The sequence below is a fragment of the Scyliorhinus torazame genome, chromosome 13, assembly GCF_047496885.1.
Source record: "Scyliorhinus torazame isolate Kashiwa2021f chromosome 13, sScyTor2.1, whole genome shotgun sequence".
NCBI lineage: Eukaryota > Metazoa > Chordata > Chondrichthyes > Carcharhiniformes > Scyliorhinidae > Scyliorhinus > Scyliorhinus torazame.
Genome location: NC_092719.1, coordinates 159,250,214 through 159,274,078, shown reverse-complemented (window position 1 = coordinate 159,274,078; position 23,865 = coordinate 159,250,214). Strand labels below are relative to the sequence as shown.

The 23,865-nt window shown below is 54.2% G+C and overlaps 1 protein-coding gene across 7 annotated transcripts in view; it reads right to left on the bottom strand.

The window, feature by feature from the left end:
• Positions 1–23,865, bottom strand: part of adamts9 (ADAM metallopeptidase with thrombospondin type 1 motif, 9) — a 489,710-nt gene that overhangs the window by 289,817 nt on the left and 176,028 nt on the right. For all 7 annotated transcript variants that reach the window (XR_011934150.1, XR_011934151.1, XR_011934152.1 and 4 more), the window contains exons 22-25: positions 17,757–17,921; positions 10,626–10,745; positions 10,245–10,352; positions 9,877–10,044 (exon numbers count right to left, since the gene is read on the bottom strand). Coding sequence is in view for 4 of the 7 variants with exons in the window: in XM_072472332.1 (XP_072328433.1) it covers positions 9,877–10,044; positions 10,245–10,352; positions 10,626–10,745; positions 17,757–17,921 (561 nt within the window). In the remaining 3 variants the exon portion in view is untranslated. The remainder of the gene's footprint in view (positions 1–9,876; positions 10,045–10,244; positions 10,353–10,625; positions 10,746–17,756; positions 17,922–23,865) is intronic.

Here is a 23,865-nt window from a genome sequence, read left to right as displayed (position 1 = left end):
ACCTGGTGGGGGACCCGATAGGACTGAACAAGGTGTTTAGGGACTTCTATAGCAAGCTGTACACCTCGGAACTCCCCACGGGACCAGAGGGGATGAGGCGCTTTTTGGACGGACTGACCTTCCCAAGAGTAGGTAGGGGGTTAGTAGATGGGTTGAGGACCGAAGAATTACTGGGGGGCCTGAAGGTCATGCAGTCGGGTAAAGCCCCGGGGCCGGACGGATACCTGGTGGAGTTTTATAAAAGGTTCTCCGAGATAGTGGGGCCGGTGCTGGTCAGGGTGTTCAACGAGGCAAGAGACAGAGGGGTCTTACCCCCGACGATGTCGCAGGCCACTATCTCGCTTATACTGAAACGGGATAAAGACCCGGAGGCCTGTGGGTCCTATAGGCCAATCTCTTTGATTAACGCAGACGCTAAGTTACTGGCCAAGATCTTGGCGTCTAGAATTGAGGACTGTGTACCGGACGTGATTGCGGAGGACCAAACCGGGTTCGTAAAGGGCAGGCAACTGGTGGCCAATCTAAGGAGGTTGCTCAATGTGATTATGATGCCCCCCGGAGAGCAGGGAAGCAGAGGTAGTGGTAGCAATGGATGCCGAAAAGGCTTTCGACGGGGTTGAGTGGGACTATTTATGGGAGGTGCAGGGACGTTTTGGGTTCGGGGTGGGATTCATTGACTGGGTTAAGCTGCTATATCAGGCCCCAGAGGCTAGTGTGAGGACGAACAGGACGACATTGGACTACTTCAGACTGCACCAGAGGACTAGACAGGGTTGCCCTCTCTCCCCACTGCTGTTTGCACTGGCTATAGAGCCGCTGGCAATTGCTCTGAGAGCTTCAAGGGACTGGAAAGGGCTGGTCCGGGGGGGATTGGAACATAAAGTCTCGTTATACGCGGACGACCTGCTGTTGAGGGCAGCACGGTAGCATTGTGGATAGCACAATTGCTTCACAGCGCCAGGGTCCCAGGTTCGATTCCCGGCTTGGGTCACTGTCTGTGCGGAGTCTGCACATTCTCCCCGTGTGTGCGTGGGTTTCCTCCGGGTGCTCCGGATTCCTCCCACAGTCCAAAGATGTGCGGGTTAGGTGGATTGGCCATGCTAAATTGCCCATAGTGTCCAAAATTGCCCTTAGTGTTGGGTGGGGTTATTGGGTTATGGGGATTAGGTGGGGTTATTGGGTTATGGGGATAGGGTGGAGGTGTGGACCTTGGGTAGGGTGCTCTTTCCAAGAGCCGGTGCAGACTCGATGGGCCGAATGGGCTCCTTCTGCACTGTAAATTCTATGTATACGTGTCAGACTCAATGGCGGGGATGGACGGAATCATGGAAACCCTGAGGGAATTTGGTCGGTTCTCAGGATATAAATTGAACATGGCAAAGAGCGAGATATGGGTAGTGCAGGCGAGAGGTCAGGAGAGTAGGCTGAGGGGGCTGCCGTTCAGGCTGGTAGGGGAAAGCTTCAGATATTTACGGATACAAGTAGCGCGAGACTGGGGTAAGTTGCATAAGCTAAACTTGTCCCGGTTGGTGGAACAAGTGAGGGACGAGTGCCGGAGATGGGATGCGCTCCCGCTGTCATTGGCGGGGAGAGTGCAGACGGTGAAGATGTCGATTCTCCCGAGATTCTTGTTCATATTTCAGTGTCTCCCCATTTTCATTCCGCGGTCCTTCTTTAAGAGGCTAGATAAAATTATCCTGGGGTTTGTTTGGCTGGGAAAGTCCCCACGGGTGAGGAAGGCGATGCTCGAGAGGAACCGAGGGAATGGGGGTGCTGGCTTTGCCGAACTTTAGCAATTACTACTGGACAGATAACATAGCGATGATAAGGAAATGGATGGTGGGTACGGGGTCGGTTTGGGAGCGGATGGAGGCTGCTTCGTGCAGGGGCACCAGTTTGGCAGCCTTGGTTACGGTGACTCTGCCGCTCCCGCCGGCACAATACTCAACCAGCCCGATAGTGGTTGTGGCTCTACGGACCTGGGGCCAGTGGAGGAGGAATATAGGGGAAGTGAGAGCATCGATTTGGTCCCCAATCTGTGGTAACCACCAATTTGCCCCAGGGAATATGGACGGTAGGCTCCAATTATGGCGGAGGGCGGGGATTGCGAGGTGTGGTGGTATGTATTAGGGGTAATACGGTACACCATGAATGCCGAGGAGCTATTGGAGGCCAAATTCTGGGTCCCGATTGGATCTGCCGCCTACTGGGCTCCACCCAGATAGGCGGGGTATAAGAACCCGTTTTACACCCCGCAGCTACATTCTGTGACTGAGCTGCTGGGGAACAAGTCTGAACATGTCTGCTCAATAAAGCCTCGATTGAAGTTCTCTCCGTCTCGCCTCGTGTGTGATCGATGGTGCTACATTTTATTGAGCAGACTTAAAAAGGAATATGGAGCTCCGGATCGCACCGGAGTGCCTGCGAATCGGCCCCCAAGCAGCTAACGCAACATCGGCGTTTAAGCACTGGCTGGCGTGCTTTGAGGGGTACCTCCGAACGGCCCCGGCAGACCAACAGAAGACCAGAAGATGCAGGTCCTGCATTCCAGGGTGAATCCCGAAATCTACTCACTCATCGAGGGCGCGGAAGAATTCCCAGCGGCGATCAACTTGCTGAAGGAGATCTACATTAGGCCCGTCAACCAGGTCTACGCACGCTACCAGCTCGCGACGAGACGACAAATCCCCGGGGAATCGCTAGACGAATTCTTCAATGCTCTAACGAACCTGGGACGAAACTGCAACTGCCCAGCGGTCACGGCGAACGAACATACGGACCTCCTGATCAGAGACGCTTACGTAGCAGGTTTGGCATTGTCGCAAATTCGCCAGAGACTTTTAGAGAAAGACCCTCTTGGACTCTCAGAGGTACGGGCCCTTGCAGCCTCCCTCGACGTGGCCTCCCAAAACGCCCGCGCCTATGCCCCCGACCGCGCTGCAGCCCCTTGGGCTCCATGGACCCCCGCCGCGACCGATCCCCCGGCACCCCCCACGCCTCCGCAAGCGTGCGCAGCCAGAATCCCAGACCACCTGGGGGGACCCCGCTGTTATTTTTGCGGGCAGCCAAAACACCCCCGCCTGCGCTGCCCGGCCCGCTCGGCCACCTGCAAAAGCTGCGGTAAAAAGGGGCACTACGCAGCGGTGTGCCAGTTCCGCTGGGTCGCCGCTATCTCTGGGGAACAAACGGGACCACGGACTCAACCCCCCCAGCGACCCACGGGCGGCCAATGGGCGCCGCCATTTTGGGCACCGGACACCACGAGGGAGGGACGGGCGCCGCCATCTTACTACCCACGGGCCGCTTGTGATCCACGGGAGTGGCGATTTTGTCCACCCCCGGCCACGTGCGACCCATGGGAGCGGCCATTTTGTCCACCCCCGACCGCGTGCGATCCATGGACGCTGCCATCTTGGCTGACAGGCAAGGACCCCAGCGTGGACGCTGCACACTGCCTGAAGACAACGATCTGATGCACCAACCACGTTTGGCATCGGTGACCCTCGACCAGTCGCGGCCCCGGACGCTCCAGATGACAACGACAAAGGTGCTGGTGAATGGGCACGAGACACCGTGTTTGATCGACTCGGGGAGCACGGAGAGTTTTATTCACCCGGACACGGTAAGACGCTGTTCCCTTGTAATTCGGCCAAGCACCCAAAAAGTTTTCCTGGCGGCGGGGTCCCACTCCGTTGCAATCAAAGGGTTCTGCATCGCTTTTAGAGTTCAAAAATTACCGGCTTATGTCCCTCCCCACCTCTGCGCTCCCACCCTCCTGGGGTTGGACTTCCAATGCAACCTCCAGAGCTTAACATTCAAATTTGGCGGCCCTATACCCCCACTGACAATCTGCAGCCTCGCGACACTCAAGGTCGAACCGCCCTCCTTGTTTGCGAACCTCACCCCGGATTGCAAACCCATCGCCACTAGGAGCAGACGGTACAGCACCCAGGACCGGACGTTTATCAGGTCCGAATTCCAGCGGCTGCTGAAGGAAGGCATAATCCAGGCCAGCAATAGCCCCTGGAGAGCCCAGGTAGTAGTAGTGAAGACAGGGGAGAAGCAAAGGATGGTCGTAGACTACAGTCAGACCATCAACAGGTACACGCAGCTAGATGCATACCCTCTTCCCCGCATATCCGACATGGTCAATCGGATTGCACAGTACAAGGTCTTCTCCACCGTGGACCTTAAGTCCGCCTACCACCAGCTCCCCATTGGCCCCGGTGACCGCAAGTACACTGCCTTCAAAGCAGACGGGCGGCTATACCACTTCTTAAGGGTTCCATTCGGCGTCACGAACGGAGTCTCGGTCTTCCAACGGGAGATGGACCGAATGGTCGACCAGCACGGTTTACGGGCCACGTTCCCGTACCTCGACAACGTCACCATCTGCAGCCACGACCAGCAGGACCACAACGCCAACCTCCGCAAATTCCTCCAGACCGCTAACGCCCTCAACCTCACCTACAACGAGGAAAAATGCGTGTTTAGCACCGACCGTCTAGCCATCCTTGGCTTCGTAGTGGGTAATGGAGTGATAGGCCGCGACCCCGAACACATGCGCCCCCTCATGGAGTTCCCTCTCCCCCACTGTGCCAAAGCCCTGAAACGCTGCCTGGGCTTCTTTTCTTATTACGCCCAGTGGGTTCCTCAATACGCAGACAAGGCCCGCCCACTAATCCAGTCCACTACTTTTCCCCTGTCGACAGAGGCCCGCCAGGCCTTCAGCCGCATCAAAGCGGATATCGCAAAGGCCACGATGCGCGCCATCGACGAGTCCCTCCCCTTCCAAGTCGAGAGCGACGCGTCCGACGTAGCTCTGGCGGCAACGCTCAACCAAGCGGGCAGACCCGTGGCTTTTTTCTCCTGGACCCTCCACGCTCCAGAAATTCGCCACTCCTCAGTAGAAAAGGAGGCCCAAGCCATAGTGGAAGCTGTGCGACATTGGAGGCATTACCTGGCCGGTAGGAGATTCACTCTCCTCACTGACCAACGGTCGGTAGCCTTCATGTTCGATAATGCACAACGGGGCAAGATAAAAAACGACAAGATCCTGCGGTGGAGGATCGAACTCTCCACCTACAACTATGAGATCTTGTACCGTCCCGGAAAGCTGAACGAGCCGTCTGATGCCCTATCTCGCGGCACTTGTGCCAACGCACAAGTAGACCGTCTCCAAGCCCTCCACGAGGACCTCTGCCACCCGGGGTTCACTCGTTTCTACCATTTCATAAAGGCCCGCAACCTCCCGTACTCCGTCGAGGAGGTCCGTACAGTCACCAGGAACTGCCAAATCTGCGCAGAATGCAAACCGCATTTTTTCAGGTCAGATAGAGCGCACCTGATAAAGGCTTCCCGTCCCTTTGAACGCCTCAGTTTGGACTTCAAAGGCCCCCTCCCCTCCACCGATCGCAACACGTACTTTCTTAACGTCGTTGACGAATACTCCCGTTTCCCCTTTGCCACCCCCTGCCCCGACATGACCGCGGCCACGGTCATTAAAGCCCTATGCACCATCTTTACACTGTTCGGTTTACCCGCCTACATCCATAGCGATAGGGGGTCCTCCTTCATGAGTGACTGCGTCAATTCCTGCTCAGTAAGGGCATAGCCTCGAGCAGGACGACCAGCTACAACCCCCGGGGGAACGGGCAGGTAGAGAGGGAGAATGGAATGGTCTGGAAGACCGTCCTACTGGCCCTACGGTCTAGGAGTCTCCCAACTTCCCACTGGCAGGAAGTACTCCTGGATGCCCTTCATTCTATCCGGTCCCTGCTGTGCACCACCACGAACCAAACACCGCACGAGCGCCTCCTTGTCTTCCCTAGGAGGTCCGCTTCTGGAACGTCACTTCCGACCTGGCTGGCAGCCCCGGGACCCATTCTGCTCCGGAAACATGTGCGGGCGCACAAATCAGACCCACTGGTGGAGAAGGTACATCTACTCCACGCAAACCCGCAGTACGCCTACATGGCGTACCCAGACGGCCGACAGGACACGGTCTCTCTGCGGGACCTGCACCCGCCGGAGCTCCCCACACCCCCCCAACACCAATCACCACCCCCTCACTCCCGCCGGTGCACCCCACAGCCACCCCCTTCCCGGGGGGATCGGTTCTCCTCCCAGACCCGTCCAGGAGTAAGGAAACAGAAGGGGACAGCGCGATGCTCCCAGAGTCGACCGGACCCAAGCCAGCACCACCACCACCACCCGGGCTGAGACGATCGGAAAGGGCGACCAGAGCACCATCTCGACTCATCGAATCGACTTAAGATGTATATAATTCAGTGGCCCAGTAAAGCGGCATTGTTGTAAATAGTTAACACTGCTAATCGGGTAAAATAAGAATAATTCAGTGGCCCAGTAAAAGCGGCATGATTGTATATAGTTCAATGGTTAAGGTACCGACCCTGTAAACCCCTACCACCATAGCACCCACCACCCCGCCGGGTTCTTTTTTAACAAGGGGAGAATGTGGTGGTATGTATTAGGGGTAATACGGTACACCATGAATGCCGAGGCGCTATTGGTGGACAGATGCTGAGTCCTGATTGGATCTGCCGCCTACTGGGCTCCACCCAGATAGGCGGGGTATAAGAACCTGTTTAACTCCCCGCAGCTGCATTCTGTGACTGAGCTGCTGGGGAACAAGTCTGAACAAGTCTGCTCAATAAAGCCTCGATTGAAGTTCTCTCCGTCTCGCCTCGTGTGTGATCGATGGTGCTACACGAGGATGGGCGATCTCTTCCTGGAAGGGAGCTTCCCGAGCATGAGGGTGTTGGAGGAGAAGTTCGGGCTGGCGAGAGGGAATGATTTCAGGTACTTGCAGGTGTGGGATTTTGTTCGCAGATTGGTACCATCCTTCCCACGCCTCCCACCAAGGGGGATCCAGGACAGGGTTGTTTTCAGAGGAGAGGTGGGAGAGGGGAGCGTCTCCGACATTTATAAAGAAGTAATGGGAACAGAGGAGGCACAGACCGAAGAACTGAAGCTTAAGTGGGAGGAGGAGCTCGGGGGGTGGGGGGTGGAGATAGAGGATGGCATATGGGCAGACGCTTTGAGTAGAGTAAACATAACCGCAACATGTGCCAGGCTCAGTCTGATCCAGTTCAAGGTCGTACATCGGGCCCACATGACGGTGGCCCGGATGAGCAAATTCTTTGGGCTGGAGGACAAATGTGCTGGATGTGCCGGACGACCAGCGAACCATGTACACATGTTCTGGGCGTGTCCTAAACTAAGGGGGTACTGGCAGGGATTCGTGGACGTCATGTCCCGGGTATTGAAAGCTCGGGTAGCAATGAATCCTGAGGTGGCAATTTGGGGGTTTCGGAGGACCCGGGAGTCCAGGAGTAGAAAGCGGCCGACGTCTTGGCCTTTGCTTCCCTGGTAGCACGGCGACGAATACTATTGGCATGGAGGGACTCAAAGCCCCCGAAGTCTGAAGTATGGCTTTTGGACATGGCGAGCTTTCTCAGGCTGGAGAAAATTAAGTTTGCCTTGAGAGGATCGCTGTCAGGGTTCGCCCGGAGGTGGCAGCCATGCGTTGACTTCTCGCAGAGAATGAATCGTCAGCAGGGGAGGGGGAGGGGGGTTAGGGTAGCGTAGAGTAGGGGGTTGCGTAGGCAGGTTCTTGCGAGAGGAGAGCCGATGCTTGCATTATGTCTTATTTGCTTTTTGTACACTACGGTATAATGTTGCTGTTTTATATGCCAAAAATACCTCAATAAAATTGTTTATTAAAAAAACATTATGACTGGGTGGGGGAGACTGGGCACCACGCCATGGCAGCTCTCAGGGAGTGTGTTGCCCATGTGGTTTGGGTACAACGTGGTGTCCCCAACCCCCCCACCCACCCCTGCGTGGTCAGGGGGAGGGGGCCCGCGAGTCGTGGTGGGGGAGGGGGGGGGAGGGAGGGGGGGGTGTGGCCCAGGGGAACCCTCGGGGTACTTACCCTGGCAGCCCTCGTGAGGTCGTGGAGCTTCTTTCGGCACTGGTCTCCAGACCGGGGGGTGTGCCCCACAGCGCTAACCGCGGTGCCCACCTCGCGCTAGCCACGCCTCACAGTGCTGGATGGTTGCCGGTGCCCATGTCTTGGTCACATGATGGCCCTGCGCTCGTCTACAGCGTCTCGAGATCACTGTCCCGGAACCTGGGAGCGGCACGGCGGGGCTCAGCCACCTCGATCGTTCGGGTCCTGTGCGCGGATCGCGCACTTCAAATGACGCGGCGGGGCGTCAGCCGGGCGTCACGCGATGATGCCGCCGCTCTGGCGCCACGCCCACCGCGTTTCTCGCGGCCTCGCTGCTGGCCCCCTTTCGGGGCCTGAATCGATCGAGCCCGCGGCCGTTTCGATTCACGACCGCGCGGACACTCTGCCTCATTATCGGAGAATCCCGCCCACGGTGGGGGAATCTGGATTTTGGGGGGTGTTGGGTATCGTTTGGTTTGGGGGGGGGTGGGTGCAGTGGTCGGGCCGGTGTGGGGCAGGGAATCCCACGGAGGTGGGGAATACCATGGGGATGTGGGGGGGTCCCCTGTGGGTTAGGGGTGTACAGTGCATGGCACGGTCTGGGTGTTTAAAATAGTTACTCTGAAGCTAGAAGTTCTTTTTCCCTCCTAACACTTTCAGAGTAACTATTAGGATACCACTGGTAGGGCCATCAAAAATTAGCAATTTAAATCGCTTTGTCGGATGGTTCCCAGCCCAGCACAATTGTCCGGGGAAGTGAGCCCCTTCTGGACAATTGCCAGGTAAACCCTACCAAACAAGTTTTCCCAGGGTACCTTTGGAGTACCCTTTCAAATCTAACACTGGGGAGTCAGGAAGTTATCGCCTGATTTTTAAAGTAGAGTCCATGAATTCTTTTAAGAGGGAATTTACAGCTTCTTGAGAAAAGAGGAATTATATTCTCATGTCTCAGAGAACAAACATCAGCACAGGCTCGAGACGTCAAACAGCTTGATTCTGTGCCGTCTATTCTTCTTTGATTTCATATTTGTTTTCATGTGTTCAAAAGAGCTATTGACTGGGCATCTGTGCTGGTATTTTTGCCAATCTGATATCTTCATTGCTGAACTTCCAGGTTACATTTGCAAAGTGTAAATAAGTATGTGTGTTGCTTGTGGGCAATTGGAATGAACTCAGTGTGTGATGGAGATTTAAATTTGTATGAATTTGCCAAGAAATAGTGAGACACTTCTGCTCTGCACCGCATTGCCAAATTGTAACAATAAAAATAAAATAATTGAAGTTCAAGTTTCAGAAATTCAAATTAGAAAAATAGAACAGTGAAACTAAGGGAACAAATGACCACTCAGCGCACACAAAGCATTCTTGAAACAAGCACAGTTATTGCATTGTTTTCCAACAGCAGGCAAGTCGGCCGGAATTCTCCAGCCGTTCGCTGCCGGCGTACCCCTGCCTGCGGGTTTCTTGATTCGTGGGCGGCATCAATGTGAACTTCCGTCGACTGCGGCAGGAAAAGAGAATCCCGCAGCCGGTGAACAATGCACCGTCTCCTTTCGCCGAGAAACACGTGGCTGGGAGGCCGGAGAACACAGTCCATCGTTTCATTATTGGTGTGCGGAGGCTCGGAGCAACACATTTAAAGTTGTCAGTACCGAAGTTAATGCATTCTCAATGTCAGTTGAAAGTGTACAGGGATAAGTGAAAATATTCAATTGTGCAGTGTTCCTTTTTGCCACTTATTTGCTGTAGCACGAATTGAAATATGTGGTTCGAAATTGAAATCTAAATTAAACATAGTTCATTTTAACAAGGCCACACACGCACTGAATATGTTGCTTCATGTACTGTAACTGAAACGTTAATGTGGATTTACAGCTTTGATATAATTCAGTATTTCAAACCTGTGTCCACTCATGGGTCTTCCAACGTCCACATGGGATGACAACACACTCATTTCTCGATGGTGGCTTTGAAAGATGTGAGCACGCTGATTCATCAGCCACACCACCTTGGAGATCTCGACAGCTAACATAACGTTCCTTCGTACCTTTTCCACAGGTGGCAGAACACTGTTGAGTAGGAATGGTTATGAGTTACTGAAAAGTGCAGGTTACATTGATTTTGTAATTTTATACTGATGCAAAATAAGGAGTAATTATTAATTCACCATCTGCATCATAAATTACTCAATGCTGTCCGATTAATAATTATTTCTTATGTCATTTGATGACTATTATTTAATATCAATATTAAAATTATATCTGTGTACAGGAGTCCAGGATCCAAATCTCCATTCCGTTCCATAGGTCATGTGATTGGGTATTCGTTCATCCCGTCTGCCCGGGTGGGTATCAGAACAAGAAGCTAATTCGCAATCCTACAATATAAAACATATGGTTGAAAACAAATCAATATTTTCAGGTCCTAAAAACATTTTAAGAAACTGCAAGAACTTGACCAATAATGAAAAGAAGCTCGAATTCGGAGAACCTGATCACATGCTTCAGGAACACACTTCAAATACAGCATATGTCTTTGGGCCTTATGGGACGAAGTGCAGAGGCCAGTTTATCCATCACAAGATATCAAAAACATCAATGGAAGTGAAAGACCAGTTAATTGCTGGTTTGAAGATGTTCATGATAATTACCTGAGTGTCTGTAGGTCTGGTAGCAGCATTACATTCATTATCATTGACAATAGTGCCATATGAGCCTGCAATACATCTTACTGCCCGCATTTGATAGCCTGTCCCACACGTAGCTGTGCACTGTAAAATGGAAATGTTGTTAATTCTTCAAGTCACAATAAAAAGATAACTACCATTTAATGTTATTATTTAAAAATAAAATACTATCTATGTTAGAGAATAAAAGGTATGGGCTGGATTTTTATTCCCGGGTTCCAAGTCTTCCCCCAGGACGAAGGGGATGTCAGGAAATGGATGTTGCTGCAATGGAACTCCGAGGGAGATTTTGGAGAAGACGGCCTCTTGCCAGGAGCCCAGACCAATTAAGGAGGCTGGGTGGGTTCCCCAGCTGGGAGAGCCAGAATGGCGAGGCTCTGGGAAGCAGTTAGCCCCACTGGAAGAGGCGAGGGCTGTGATGTTGGAGAAAAGAGAGGGTGCTTTAAGATGGAGGTGCCCTGTGAAAACAGTAGAAAGCTCAAAAATAAAATGTGATTAGAACAGCTACATCAGCATTGTGGAGGGGCAAGCTGCTTCCAGGAGGCCACCTCTGTCCACCTGACAGACTTTGGCCTCAGCACATACGCTGACTGGACAATTCCAGACAGTGTATGAAAAGTGCCTTCAATAGGCTCTTTAATTGGTCTAATCAGCTACCTGTCACTGGCAGTGTAGATGTCACCATGCCCCAGAAGCAGCATCCCTCAAAATAGGCCAGACATGGGGAACATGCTAACAGGCCAGCACACCGGCTGGTAATGTAAAATTGCCGACCTGCCTGCTTCCAAACCTACCAGCTTCATTGAATGAACATTCAGTTCTATGTGTTTATCTATCTCAATTTGCAATCTTCCATTCCTTTTCCTACTGCACTAGCAAAGACAGAGCAGCAGAATCTCCCAGAATAGTGATCTAGCCTGGTACATAGAGAAAGGAAGAGAGACAAAAGGGCAATTATCACCTTCATTGTCTGGTCGACTGGAATGAAAACTAGGTGCATTCTACAAAGGACGGGCTCTGCCAACTCATTGTCTAGTTGGTGGAGGCAAACGTTCATCACAATAAATCGAAAAAATAAAATGGGTGCGACTCAGCGGACTTAAAACGAAGTCCGCTGTCGGGCACGTTGCAACAGTACTTTGCCATTTCTTTTGGCCTCGGGCATATGTCTTCTCAGAGGCCACATTTAAGAGTTTTCCTGCTGGCGAGAGTGATCTTGCCAGCAGGAACAGTTGTTTGAATATTGGGATGCCATTTTTTTTCTTATGAATTTAGAGTACCCAATTATTATTTTTTTCCAATTAAGGAGCAATTTAGTGTGGCCAATCCACCTAATATTTGGGTTGTGGGGGTGAAACCCATGCAGACATGGGGAGAATGTGCAAACTCCACATGGACGGGATGCCATTTTGATCAGCAGCCCCAATCCTCTCCCCCACCCCCAGCTTCTGTCCCCCTCCCAATCTTGTTGAGGCCCTGGTAACCCTTCTCACTACCCCCCTAATTGGCAAGGTTCCCCTGGGCCCAATCCTAGCAATGCCAACCTAGCACTTGGGCATCTTGGCACTGCAAGACTGGCACCTTTCAGTGCCAGGGTGGCACTGCCAGGGTGTCTGGGTGGCATGCCAAGTGTCAGGCTGGAAGTGCCAAGGTGCCCAGGTGCCAGGGGAATTCCAGGGTACCACCCTGGTCTGTCCTCAACCATCCGGGGGTCTCCATGGCCTGACAGACCCCCAGCGTGCCACGACACCAGGTCCACGTTTGTGTGGACCAGTATTAAACTACGCCCCGGCGAGGTCTCCCAGAAGCAGCTGTTGAGTCCTGGGGTGCCGGGTGAATCTGGCATTCGGGTATTTAAATGAGAAATTAGACTCATTTAAAAATTCAGGGGCATCATTCTCCGACCCCCCGCCGGGTCGGAGAATGGCCGTTGGCCGCCGTGAATCCCGCCCTCGCCCCCGCCGAAGTCTCCGCTCCCGGAGATTGGGCGGGGGCGGGAATCGGGCCGCGCCGGTTGGCGGGACCCCCCGCTGGATTCTCCGGCCCGGATGGGCCGAAGTCCCGCCCAGGAATTGCCTGTCCCGCCGACGTAAATCAAACCTGGTATTTACCGGCGGGACCAGGCGGCGTGGGCGGGCTCCGGGGTCCTGGGGGGGGGGCGCGGGGTGATCTGACCCCGGGGGGTGCCCCCACGGTGGCCTGACACGCGATTGGGGCCTACCGATCCGCGGGCGGGCCTGTGCCGTGGGGGCACTCTTTCCCTTCCGCCTCCGCTACGGCCTCCACCATGGCGGAGGCGGAAGAGACTCTCCCCACTGCGCATGCGCGGGAAACTGACAGCGGCCGCTGACGCTCCCGCGCATGCGCTGGGAAACTGACAGCGGCCGCTGACGCTCCCGCGCATGTGCTGCATTTCCGCGCCAGCTGGCGGGGAAACAAACGCCATTTCCGCCAGCTGGCGGGGCAGAAATCCCTCCGGCGTCGGCCTAGCCCCTCAATGTTGGGGCTATGCCGCCAAAGATGCGGAGCCTTCCGCACCTTTGGGCCGGCGCGATGCCCGTCTGATTGGCGCCGGCTTTGGCGCCAGTCGGCGGACATCCCGCCGTTGGGGGAGAATTTCGCCCCAGATCTGGGTCTCGCCCAGCGAGGGCGTGATCCAGATTGCGCAGTGCGGAGCGAGTCGAGTGATTCGCAATCAGCCTGGCACGGAGCCTGATTTGGGGCATTCCTGTGATTCACCCATTGTGCCTGGATCCGCGCCGGGCGCAACGGGGTAGCTAAATCGCGCCCAATATCTGAACATAAATAACCGAAAAAGGGGGAAGGCTGAATACATCAGATTTAATTTATCTAAAGATTAAGAGAGATAATTAAGAAAGATGAAAGTGAAAAGTTTAGAAGGAAAACATACGAGCTTGCGGAATAACCCTTTAGTTCTGTGATTTCGAAGCACATCTTATTTCAGAAGGTTTTGGATTAATCAACGCACTAAAACATTAAACAGCTTACTTACCAAAAAAAACCCTATATTTCCACAGTACCTCCAATGTAATGAATATTTTCAGAACATTGTCAGAATATTGTGTCCAATGTTAGTCTTAAATTACAATCTACCTTTGAAAAACTGCTAAATATATTAATTTCTTTCTACCTGATCACTTCTGACTGACTTCAAGGGCATGTTGATAAAGGGCCAGTTCAATGGTTCGTATATATGGTTCATTTATTGCCTTCAAACAATTACATTTTCGTTGGTTGGAAATCATGACATGTGACTTCAAAATAAATCTATGTCACAAGTCTAGTTATAGAACTTTTGAACTTTTGCACGTAACCTCACAGGACTTGCAAACAAAAAGGCCATTTCACATTTCATGATTTACTGTTGATCTAAAATATGAAGTAGTGTGGAAATAAGTACTTAATATAGTTCATGGTCAGAACAAATTATCCTTTTTTTTACTTTGTAATGCTTCTCAGTTTAGTTATCCTACATGATCCATATAACGTACAAAATAATTGTGATATTACTGGAAGAGGATACAAAGATCTCGACTTCAAGATTACAAATTTCTGTTTTTATGTCATTTTAGGCGTCTTTCAATTACCTCATCTTGCCCGAATTGGAGTCAGACACGATGGTTGAATCCCAGGAGAGGCCAAAATCGGCCTTTGCGCTGGGCGAAAAACCTGGGCAAGATCCAGAAATGCACATTTAAGTAAGCCATTAGGCTCATTTAAATATGCGTCCGGTGGATTTACTGGAACCCGGGATTTAACCGGGCGCCGTTCATTACTGGTTCTCATAAAATGGCACCTTCGGGGGTCTCATAGGTGATCTGAGGCCCTGGGTAGTTGGGGACAGGGCAGAGTAGCACTCTGGCACTCCTAGCAGTGCACCTTGATATTGCCAGAATCGTAGGGCAACTGCCAGGGTGCCAGGTGGGAACTGCCAGGGTGCCTCGGTGCCAGGTTGGCAATGCCAGGGGGCACCTTGCCCATAAGAGCAGGGTGAGGGAGGGTTCTAGGGCCCCAGGAAAGGTTGGGGGGGGGGGGGTGGGGGTCCTAAACGCCGAGTGGGTGGGTGTCGCTGAGAGGTGGAGTGGATCTGGAGACTGGGGTAGCCTTCCAAAATGGCGCCCCGATCTACGAGGAGCCAGTCCTGCTTGCGAGCTCAGCTCTCCAGCACAGGACGGCTGCCTGAGTGGGGCCTCGATGGGGAGAAACTCTCTAGGGCCAAAATACATAGCAAAGTCCAGTTGAATAGCAGGTTTAATCTCGGTGCTGCAGCTGCCGAGAAACACCTCGCCAAACGAGCCTGAAACAGCATTTCAACTTGTTTTTGTTGAATCGTGTCGACTGTTTTTTTTGTGTCCACTGTTTTTTTAAAACAATGTAATTTGGCATAATGTCATATAAACATGAATATGCATATAGTTGGTCCTCAGTTTAAAAAAAACAATTTACAGGATGTGGGCGTCGTTGGATGGGCAGTATTTATTGCCCATCCCTCGTTGTCCTTCAGGTGGTGGTAAGTTGCTTTCTTGAACCACTGCATTCCGAGGTGTAGGCACGCTGATAATACTGTTAGGGAGGGAGTTCCAGGATTTTAACCCAGCGACAGTGAATGCCAAAGGTGAGGTGAGAATGACTGCCCTTGACAGCAACGCAACATTTGATTGGGTATGGCATCAAGGAGCCCCAGCAAAATTCTCCTCTGGTTGGAGTCATACCTCGGTCAAAGGAGGATGGTTGTGGCGGTTGGAGGTCAATCATCTCAGCTCCAGGGCAACACTGCAAGTTTCCAAGTCAGGGTGGTGAGTGACTTGGAGGGGAACCTCCAGGTGCTGGGGTTCCCAGGTGTCTGCTGCTCTTGTCCTTCTAGATGGTAGTGTTCGTGGGTTTGGAAGGTGCTGTCTAAGGAACCTTGGTGAGTTACTGCAGTGCATCTTGTAGATGATACACACGGCTGCCACCGTTCGTCGGTAGTGGAGGGAGTGAATGTTTATGGAAGGGGTCCCAAACAAGCAGGCCGTTTTGTCCTGGAAGGTGTCGAGCTTCTTGAGTGTTGCTGGAGCTGCACACATCCAGGCAAGTGGAGAGTATGCCATTACACTCCTGACTTGTGCCTTTTAGATGGTGGACAGGCTTTGGAGGGGTCAGGAGGTGAGTTACTCGCCGTAGGATTCCTAGTCATTGACCTGTTCTGGTAGTCACAGTATTAATATGGCTTGTCCAGTTCAGTTTCTGATCAATGGTAAGCCACAAATGTTGACTGTGGGAGATTCAGCAATGGTAATGCCATTGAATGTTAAGGCACACTGGTTAAATCCTCTCTTGGAAGAAATGGTCATTGCCTGGCACTTGAATGGTGCAAATGTAACCTGCCACTTGTCAGCGTAAGCCTGGATATTGTACAGGTCTTGCTGCATTTGGACATGGACTGCTTCATTATCTGAGGGGTCCAGAATGGTGCTGAACATTGTGCAGTATCCCCACTTCTGACCTTATGAAGGAGCAGCTGAAGATGGTGGGGCCTACGATACTAACCTGCAGTGTTGCCCTGGAGCTGAGATGATTGACCTCTAATCGCCACAACCATCCTCCTTTGGGCGAGGAATGACTTCAACCAGAGGAGAATTTTGCTGGGGCTCCTTGATGCCATACCCAGTCAAATGCTGTGTTGCTGTCAAGAGCAGTCATTCTCACCTCACCTTTGACATTCAGCTCTTTTGTCCAATTAAAGGCCTGCAGCATGATTCAGGGCTCTTAAGTTAAAGACCTTACTATTCAACGGCACTCTGCCTTATTTTGGCCGCGGCGAGTAACTCCCCATCGAGGTCATTCTAAGTCATTTCCTGCACGACTCGCCGATCGGGGTGCCATTTCGAAAGCAGCCTCAGCCTCCCCACGCACCCGCCACGGCCTCAGGACCCCTCCACTTCACCAAACATACCTCTACCAGGGTCCTGGAGAGAGATGACGGACATGATTTAGCAGAAACATTTCTGAGTGCCATTTTGGGCACAATTGGAGGGGTATTTCTCAATGGCTGGGTTGGCGAGATCATGGCCCATATTTAACGGCACATACTGCTGAAAATGAGCCCCCACGAACCTCTCGCCATTACTGGCTGTATTGCAATCTGATCCACCAGACTCGCGCCGCAGTTTCTCGCCGCTAACAAGGGAGAGCGGCTTTCAAACGCTCCCTCACCACTCACCCTCAGTAAACACACAAGCATGGCAGCATGCAGGCCTGCTTCTCGCTTTGGTGATGCTGGCCTGGCCAGGCTTCTTAACGCTGATGTGAGACGGGGTGTCCTGTTCTCCCAAGGGGTCGGAGGACCAACAGCAGGGGCAGCAATACCACCTGGGAGGCAGTTGCAGCGGCTGTCAGTTCAGGTAGCACGACAAGTTGGACTGCCGTCCCATGTCGGAAGATGACCAACGACCATAGTATAAACCAAGAAATAATGAGGGCTGGTGAGAAGGGCACAACAGTAATCATGGCTGATTTTAATATGCATGTTGACTGGGTTAATCAAATTGGCAAGGGTAGCCTCAAGGGAGATTTCAAAGAGTGCATGAGAGCAATATGTTATGGTGCCAACCAGGGAGCAGACTATTTTAGATTTAGCATTATGTAGTGATGAAGGGTTGATAAATAGGGCCTCACCGGGTCGGCCGTCGGGAAGCACCCGGCACTTCTCGTTCGCTACCGCGCTTAGTGCTTCTCCCATTAGATCATGCCATAGGTGGCTCAAGTGGAGAACATTGGTGCAAAATTGATGGTACATTTCTGGACTATGATTCTTTTATAAACATGCTTATGCAAATATGCTTTTGTTAAAAGTGCATTGAGTTGGCATTTTGAGCTTGTAAGAGTCACCCTCAAGCAAGGCATTGTGACACTCAACCATAAATTAATCAATTATCCTGTTTTTTGAATCATTTTTTCCAGTCATTTAATTCTCCATCTGCTGTATATTCTGCAGATGCCTTACCCTTCCACATTCAACAAAAATAGATGGTGAATGAATACATTTCAGGCCATGAATACTAACAAAATAAAATAACAACATTTAAGTTTTACCTGTCCCCATGGCCCAACTTGCCATGCTGCGCATTCCTGCTGTTGACATGCATGGGCTGATGCTGGCTTTGTTGCAGAGTTACAAAATCCATTATCTAATTGCTCTTCCCCAACTTGGCACCATGTTTGACGATGTTTGTATCCCTTCCCACAAGTCACTAAGCACTGTAATTGACATCAAGTTAAAGAAATATATATTTTCTCACTTAAATACATTTTAACATTGGAATATACAAGTAAATGAACATGCTTTACATGAATTTTCTGTAGTTGAATGATTTTCTATCACAAGCAATGCACTTAACAAATGATATAAACTCTGTTGCATAGTTCCAAGACAATGCTAAAAACTGCTCAATAATTTGCTGAAATTCTTTTGTACTTTAAATGCACTGCCATACAATAAAGATTACATATCAATCTTCAAGCAACAGATGATAACAAACATGAAGAAATCTGTATTCCTGTTGGCTTTTTTAATGGATTAATTATAGATCAATAAAAATGGCTTCATTTCATATAGTAACTACAACACATAATCTACAGCATTAGAAAATAGATAAACTACAAAACTGGTGTTATATCGAAGGAAACCTTCCTCCAAATGTAAATAAAGGCAAACATTTTGATAGACAAGGAAAATGTACTAAAACAATCAAAGCTTATTAGTTTGTCTGAGTCAGACAATCCACTATCTAAAATATTTTTTGAATTAAGGTTACTAATATACTAAAATATTTTTCAGTTATGGCTCAGTGGACAATATATTCTTGCCTCTTGAGTCAGAAGGTTTTGGGTTCAAGTCCAACTCTAGGACTTGAGCATAACAATCTTAGGCTGAAATTCCAATGCTGTACTGCGGAAGTGCTGCATTGTCGGAGGTATCATTTCTTTGGGCTGAGATGTTCAACCAGAATCTTGGGCGGTATTCACCCTCCCCCCGCCGGGTGCGAGAATCGCCGGGGCGCCGCGCGAATCGCACCGTGCCGCCCCGACCCCCGCACGCGATTCTACCCCCCTCCCGAAACCAGCGGCGCAAGAATCGCGCCGGGCCGCTCGGAGAATCGTCGCAAGCGGCAATTCTTCGGCCCGGATGGGCCGAGCGGCCGGCAAGAAAAATGACAGTCCCGCCGGCGCCGTTCTAACCTGTTGGGCGGCAGGACCTGGGGCTCCAAGGGCCGGGAGCGGCCTGGGGGGGGGGGGGGGGGGGTCCCAACCCGAGGGAGGCACTCCAGAGTGGCCTGGTACGCAATCGGGACCAACCGATCGGCGGGCCTCCTTTCTTCCGCCGGCGAGCCTGGATCCACCCGCCATGTTTGTGCAGGGCGGCCTGGGAGAGGACGGCCCAACTGCGCATGCGCGGGACCCAAGGCGCCGTGTCTTTTGTGCGGTGCTGGGTCTCTGATGCCGCGCCGAGGCCCCGCCCCCGTAAACCGCGCGACTCTCCTGCTAGCCCCACAGAGGGGGGAGAATAGGGGTCTGGAACAGGCGGCGATGCCGGAGTAAAATACTCCAGTTTTTACTCCGGCGTCAGCACTTAAGACTCCCGTTGGGAGAATCCCGCTCCTTATCTGCCCCCTCCGATGAAGAGCAGTTAGGTTATATCTGGTGTCCTGGCCGATATTCATCCCTCAATTAAAAACACAAAACCAGGGGCGAAATTCTCCGTTATCGGCGGAAAGTCCGCCGATCGGCGCAAAAAACGGCGCAAATCCGACTTGCGTCACGTCGGAAAAATGGGTCGATAGTCTCCGGCCCGAAATGGGCTAGCAGCGACGTAACGGGATCCGCGCTTGCGGAGTGGTTCACGCCGTGCAGCGTCATACGCGCCGCACGGCGTGACGGCTCATAAGGCCGCGCTGCTCCCCCCCACCCGACCAGAACATCCGACCGCAACACCCGACTGGATGGCTGGCCGTCGCTCAGCCCCGAGGTTCGAGTCACGGGATGTGGAGGCGCTCCTGGACGCGGTGGAGCAGAGGAGGGATGCCCTGTATCCTGGGCACGGCCGCAGAGTTGCCCCACGCCACAGCCGGTGCCGGTCTGTGGAGGGAAGTGGCAGAGGCCGTCACCGCTGTGGCCCTGACACCACGGACAGGCACCCAGTGCCACAAGAAGGTGAACGACCTCATCAGAGCAGGCAGGGTGAGCCTCCCCATATCCCCCCTCCCCCATATCCCCCCCTCCCCCATATCCCCCCTCCCCCATATCCCCCCTCCCCCATATCCCCCATATCCCCCCTCCCCCATATCCCCCCTCCCCCATATCCCCCCCTCTCCCATATCCCCCATATCCCCCCATATTCCCCCTCCCCCATATCCCCCCATATCCCCCCTCCCCCATATCCCCCCTCCCCATATCCCCCCTCCCCCAAATCCCCCCTCCCCCATATCCCCCTCCCCCATATCCCCCCTCCCCCATATCACCCCTCCCCCATATCCCCCATATCCCCAAGTGAATCCAGCCCTAACCTTAACCTCTGCAATGCACGCGCAACCGATGGCGTGCATTCATATACCTGCCTAACAGTGTTGCCTTTTACCCCTGCCACCCCGCCCCCCCCACAGGAGAAGCGCGCACACAACAATAGGGAGCATGTGAGGACTGGAGGAGGCCCCGCTGATGAGAGGCCACTGACCGAACACGAGGAAAGGGCCCTGGAACTGGCTGGCGGACCTGACGACCGGGAGGTTGCTGATGCAGAGGTCGGGGGCGTAGTAGCAAGTGAGCCACCGACAGCCCGTCCCCATATCCCCCCTCCCCTATATCCCCCTCCCCGTATCACTTGATCACTGCCTGATGTCTAACCATGCATGCTTCATTGTGTATCGCAGGACCAAACGTCCAGGCACCCATCCCCGCAGATGCAGACGGCCCGCAGGATGCCCCTCGGAGGCCACGGGAGCCGGAGAGACCCGCACCCTCCAGCATGCGACGCCCGCAGGATGCCCCTCGGAGGCCACGGGAGACCGAGAGACCCGCACCCTCCAGCATGCGACGCCCGCAGGATGCCCCTCGGAGGCCACGGGAGACGGAGAGACCCGCACCCTCCAGCATGCGACGCCCGCAGGATGCCCCTCGGAGGCCACGGGAGACGGAGAGACCCGCACCCTCCAGCATGCGACGCCCGCAGGATGCCCCTCGGAGACCACGGGAGACGGAGAGACCTGGAGCAACAGGGAGACGACACCCCCGTCACGTGCGGGAGCGACCACCCAGCGACGAGGGGGGCAGCCACAGGCCCCCGTCACATCCGAGCCAGAACACCACTACCCAGGACACCACTACCCGGGACACCACTCCCCGGGATAGCACTACCCGGGACAGCACTGCCCGGGACAGCACTGCCCAGGACACCCCTACCCGGGACACCACGACCCAGGAAGACGAAATACCGGACAGTGACTCAGAGTGGATGGGTGGAGACGAACCCCCACCCCAAAGTGCCATGGACTCAGAGTGGGGCGAAGAGCACGACACAACGCCACTGCTGTCACCAACACCCTCCACCATCGCAGAAACACTCACCACGGTTGGGCACAACACAGCCGTCCCGGTACAGCAGGTGGAGGTAGGAGCAGCAGAGGGGCCGGGCGGTCGGAGGGCAGCCCAGCCCAAGCGAACATCTGCCGCCCAGATGGATCCCGGGTTCCTGCAGTTACCACACCCACCCATAGATCCGATGCAACCACCGACCCGGAGACGAGCGAAGAGGGTGACGGGCGGCTTGCGGCGGCTGCAGTCGCAGGTGGAGGAGTCCACCCGCGTCCAGGAGCTGGGAGTGGTGCCGGTCATGCGTGCCACCCAGGCCGACACCGCACGGGTGGCGTCCGCGGTGGAGGCAATGGGTGCGACGGTGTCAGACATGGGGAACGGTTTGCGAGGCCTGGGGCTTTCCGTGCAGGTGGCATCTGTGGCCCAGGACATGGCTGCCCTCTCACAGGAGGCCATGAGCCAGTGCCAGCGCCAGATGGCAGAGGCGCTCAACGCCATAGCCCAGTCTCAGCAGGCCATGGCCCAGTCTCTGCAGGCCATAGCCCAGACTCAGCAGGCCATGGCCCAGTCTCAGCAGGCCATGGCCCAGTCTCAGCAGGACATGGCCCAGTCTCTGCAGGCCATCGCTGAGGGCATCGGCGCCAGTGGCCATGTGCGAGCCGGCGTCGCACTGTCACAGACAGGGTTTGCCAACCCCCTGGGCTCCATGGCTGCAAACCTGCAGACCCCTGTCGATACCAGCACGGGCCTCCAGGACTGGCAGCGCCAGATTTCGGGGGGGCGTCGGATGGCCAGTCCGTTCGCATCCCCCACCCATGTAGAGGACTGGGGGCCATCGGGCACCCCGAGGGAGGAGGAGGTGGTGTGGTCCGTCCCGGCTCCCCCTGTAGGGGAGGTTCCGGTACACCGCGACACCTCGGACTCCCCCCCTTCCGTCCCAGGTGCATCGGGTGGGCAACGGGCAGGACAGGCTGGCAGCTCGCCATCCCAGTCGCCCGGGCCGCAGCCTGGCCCATCTAGGCCAGGACGCCCCAGGAAATGGCCGCCAAAGGGATCCAGTGTCAGAGGGCAGGAATCACAGGAGTCCACCTCCAGTTCTGCTGTACCGTCTGGGGAACCACGTAGACGTAGTCAAAGGGCCCGTAAGGCCAAACAATTAGACACTGAGTAAGTTGGCACGGTTGCAGGGCACAGATGAGTTTTAGGGGCTAGGGCACGTGCATGAACACCTTTGGTTATTAAAGTCAATGTTACAACTACAGAAGCTGCCTTTGTGCTCTGTCCAAAGTGTGCGGGGGTGTCATGTACGTTGAGCGCAAGTGTGTGTGTGAGGGGTGGTCTTACCTCAGCCCCAGGTGAGTCTGCCCCCTTCCCCCTGGGCCGCCATCAACATCCCCCGGGCAGAGGACGGGACCGTGCGCTGCAGTGTCACCGCCGCATGCAGGGATGGTCCGGGTGGATGATGGTACTGTGGCCATGGGTCAGACATAGTCCAACGATGTAGAGCCAGAAGCTCACCGCAGGGCGGGTTGTCATCATCCTCCATGGCCTGCGATAGACACGCGTCCACCCGCAACTGTGTGAGCCCGGCCCGTTGTGCCGCAGGTGGATCGGCAATGGGGGGGGGTGGTGTGCATGCGGGTGGGGTGGGTGATGTTGGGGAGGGGGGTGAGGGTGCTGGGTGGGTGGGGGGTGTGGGTGGTCGGCTGTTGCCATGGTGTGCGGTCTGTGGCCATACTACCCGATTCCCACGCCCATCTAGTCAGTGAAGCGGGTGTCTATCAGTCTGTCCCGTGCCCGCTGGGCCAGCCGGTAACGGTGGACAGCCACCCGCCTGTGTCTACCCCGTCTGCCCTGACCATTACCCCCATCCCCCTCATCTGGGGAGGACTGCGCCTCTTCCTGCTGCTCCTCCACTCCGCCCTCCTCTGCCTGCGGCACATCGCCCCTCTGCTGGGCTATGTTGTGCAGGACGCAGCACACCACAATGATGCAGCCGACCCTATCTGACCGATACTGGAGGGCGCCCCCAGCGAGGTCCAGGCACCTGAAACGCATCTTCAGCACGCCAAAGCACCTCTCTATCACTCCCCTTGTCGCTACATGGGCATCATTGTAGCGGTTCTCCGCCTCATTGCGTGGCCTCCGTATAGGCGTCATCAGCCACGATCGCAATGGGTAGCCCCTGTCGCCCAGCAACCAGCCCCTCAGCCGGGGATGGCGTCCCTCGTACATGCCGGAGATGGATGACCGCGACAACACGTAGGAGTCGTGTACACTGCCTGGGTGACGGGCGCAGACGTGCAGGATCATCATGCGGTGGTCGCAGACCACCTGTACGTTCATCGAATAGGTCCCCTTCCTATTGGTGAACACGGCTCTGTTATCTGCAGGTGGCCGCACGGCGACGTGCCCTGGACCATGGGGAACCCAGCCACGGCAGAGAAGCCCACGGCCCGGGCATCTTGGCTGGCCCGGTCCACGGGGAAGCGGATGTAGCGGTGCACCATGGCATATAGGGCATCTGTCACTGCCCAGATGCACCGGTACACCGATGTCTGCGATATGCCGGACAGGTCCCCACTCGGTGCCTGGAATGACCCCGTTGAATAAA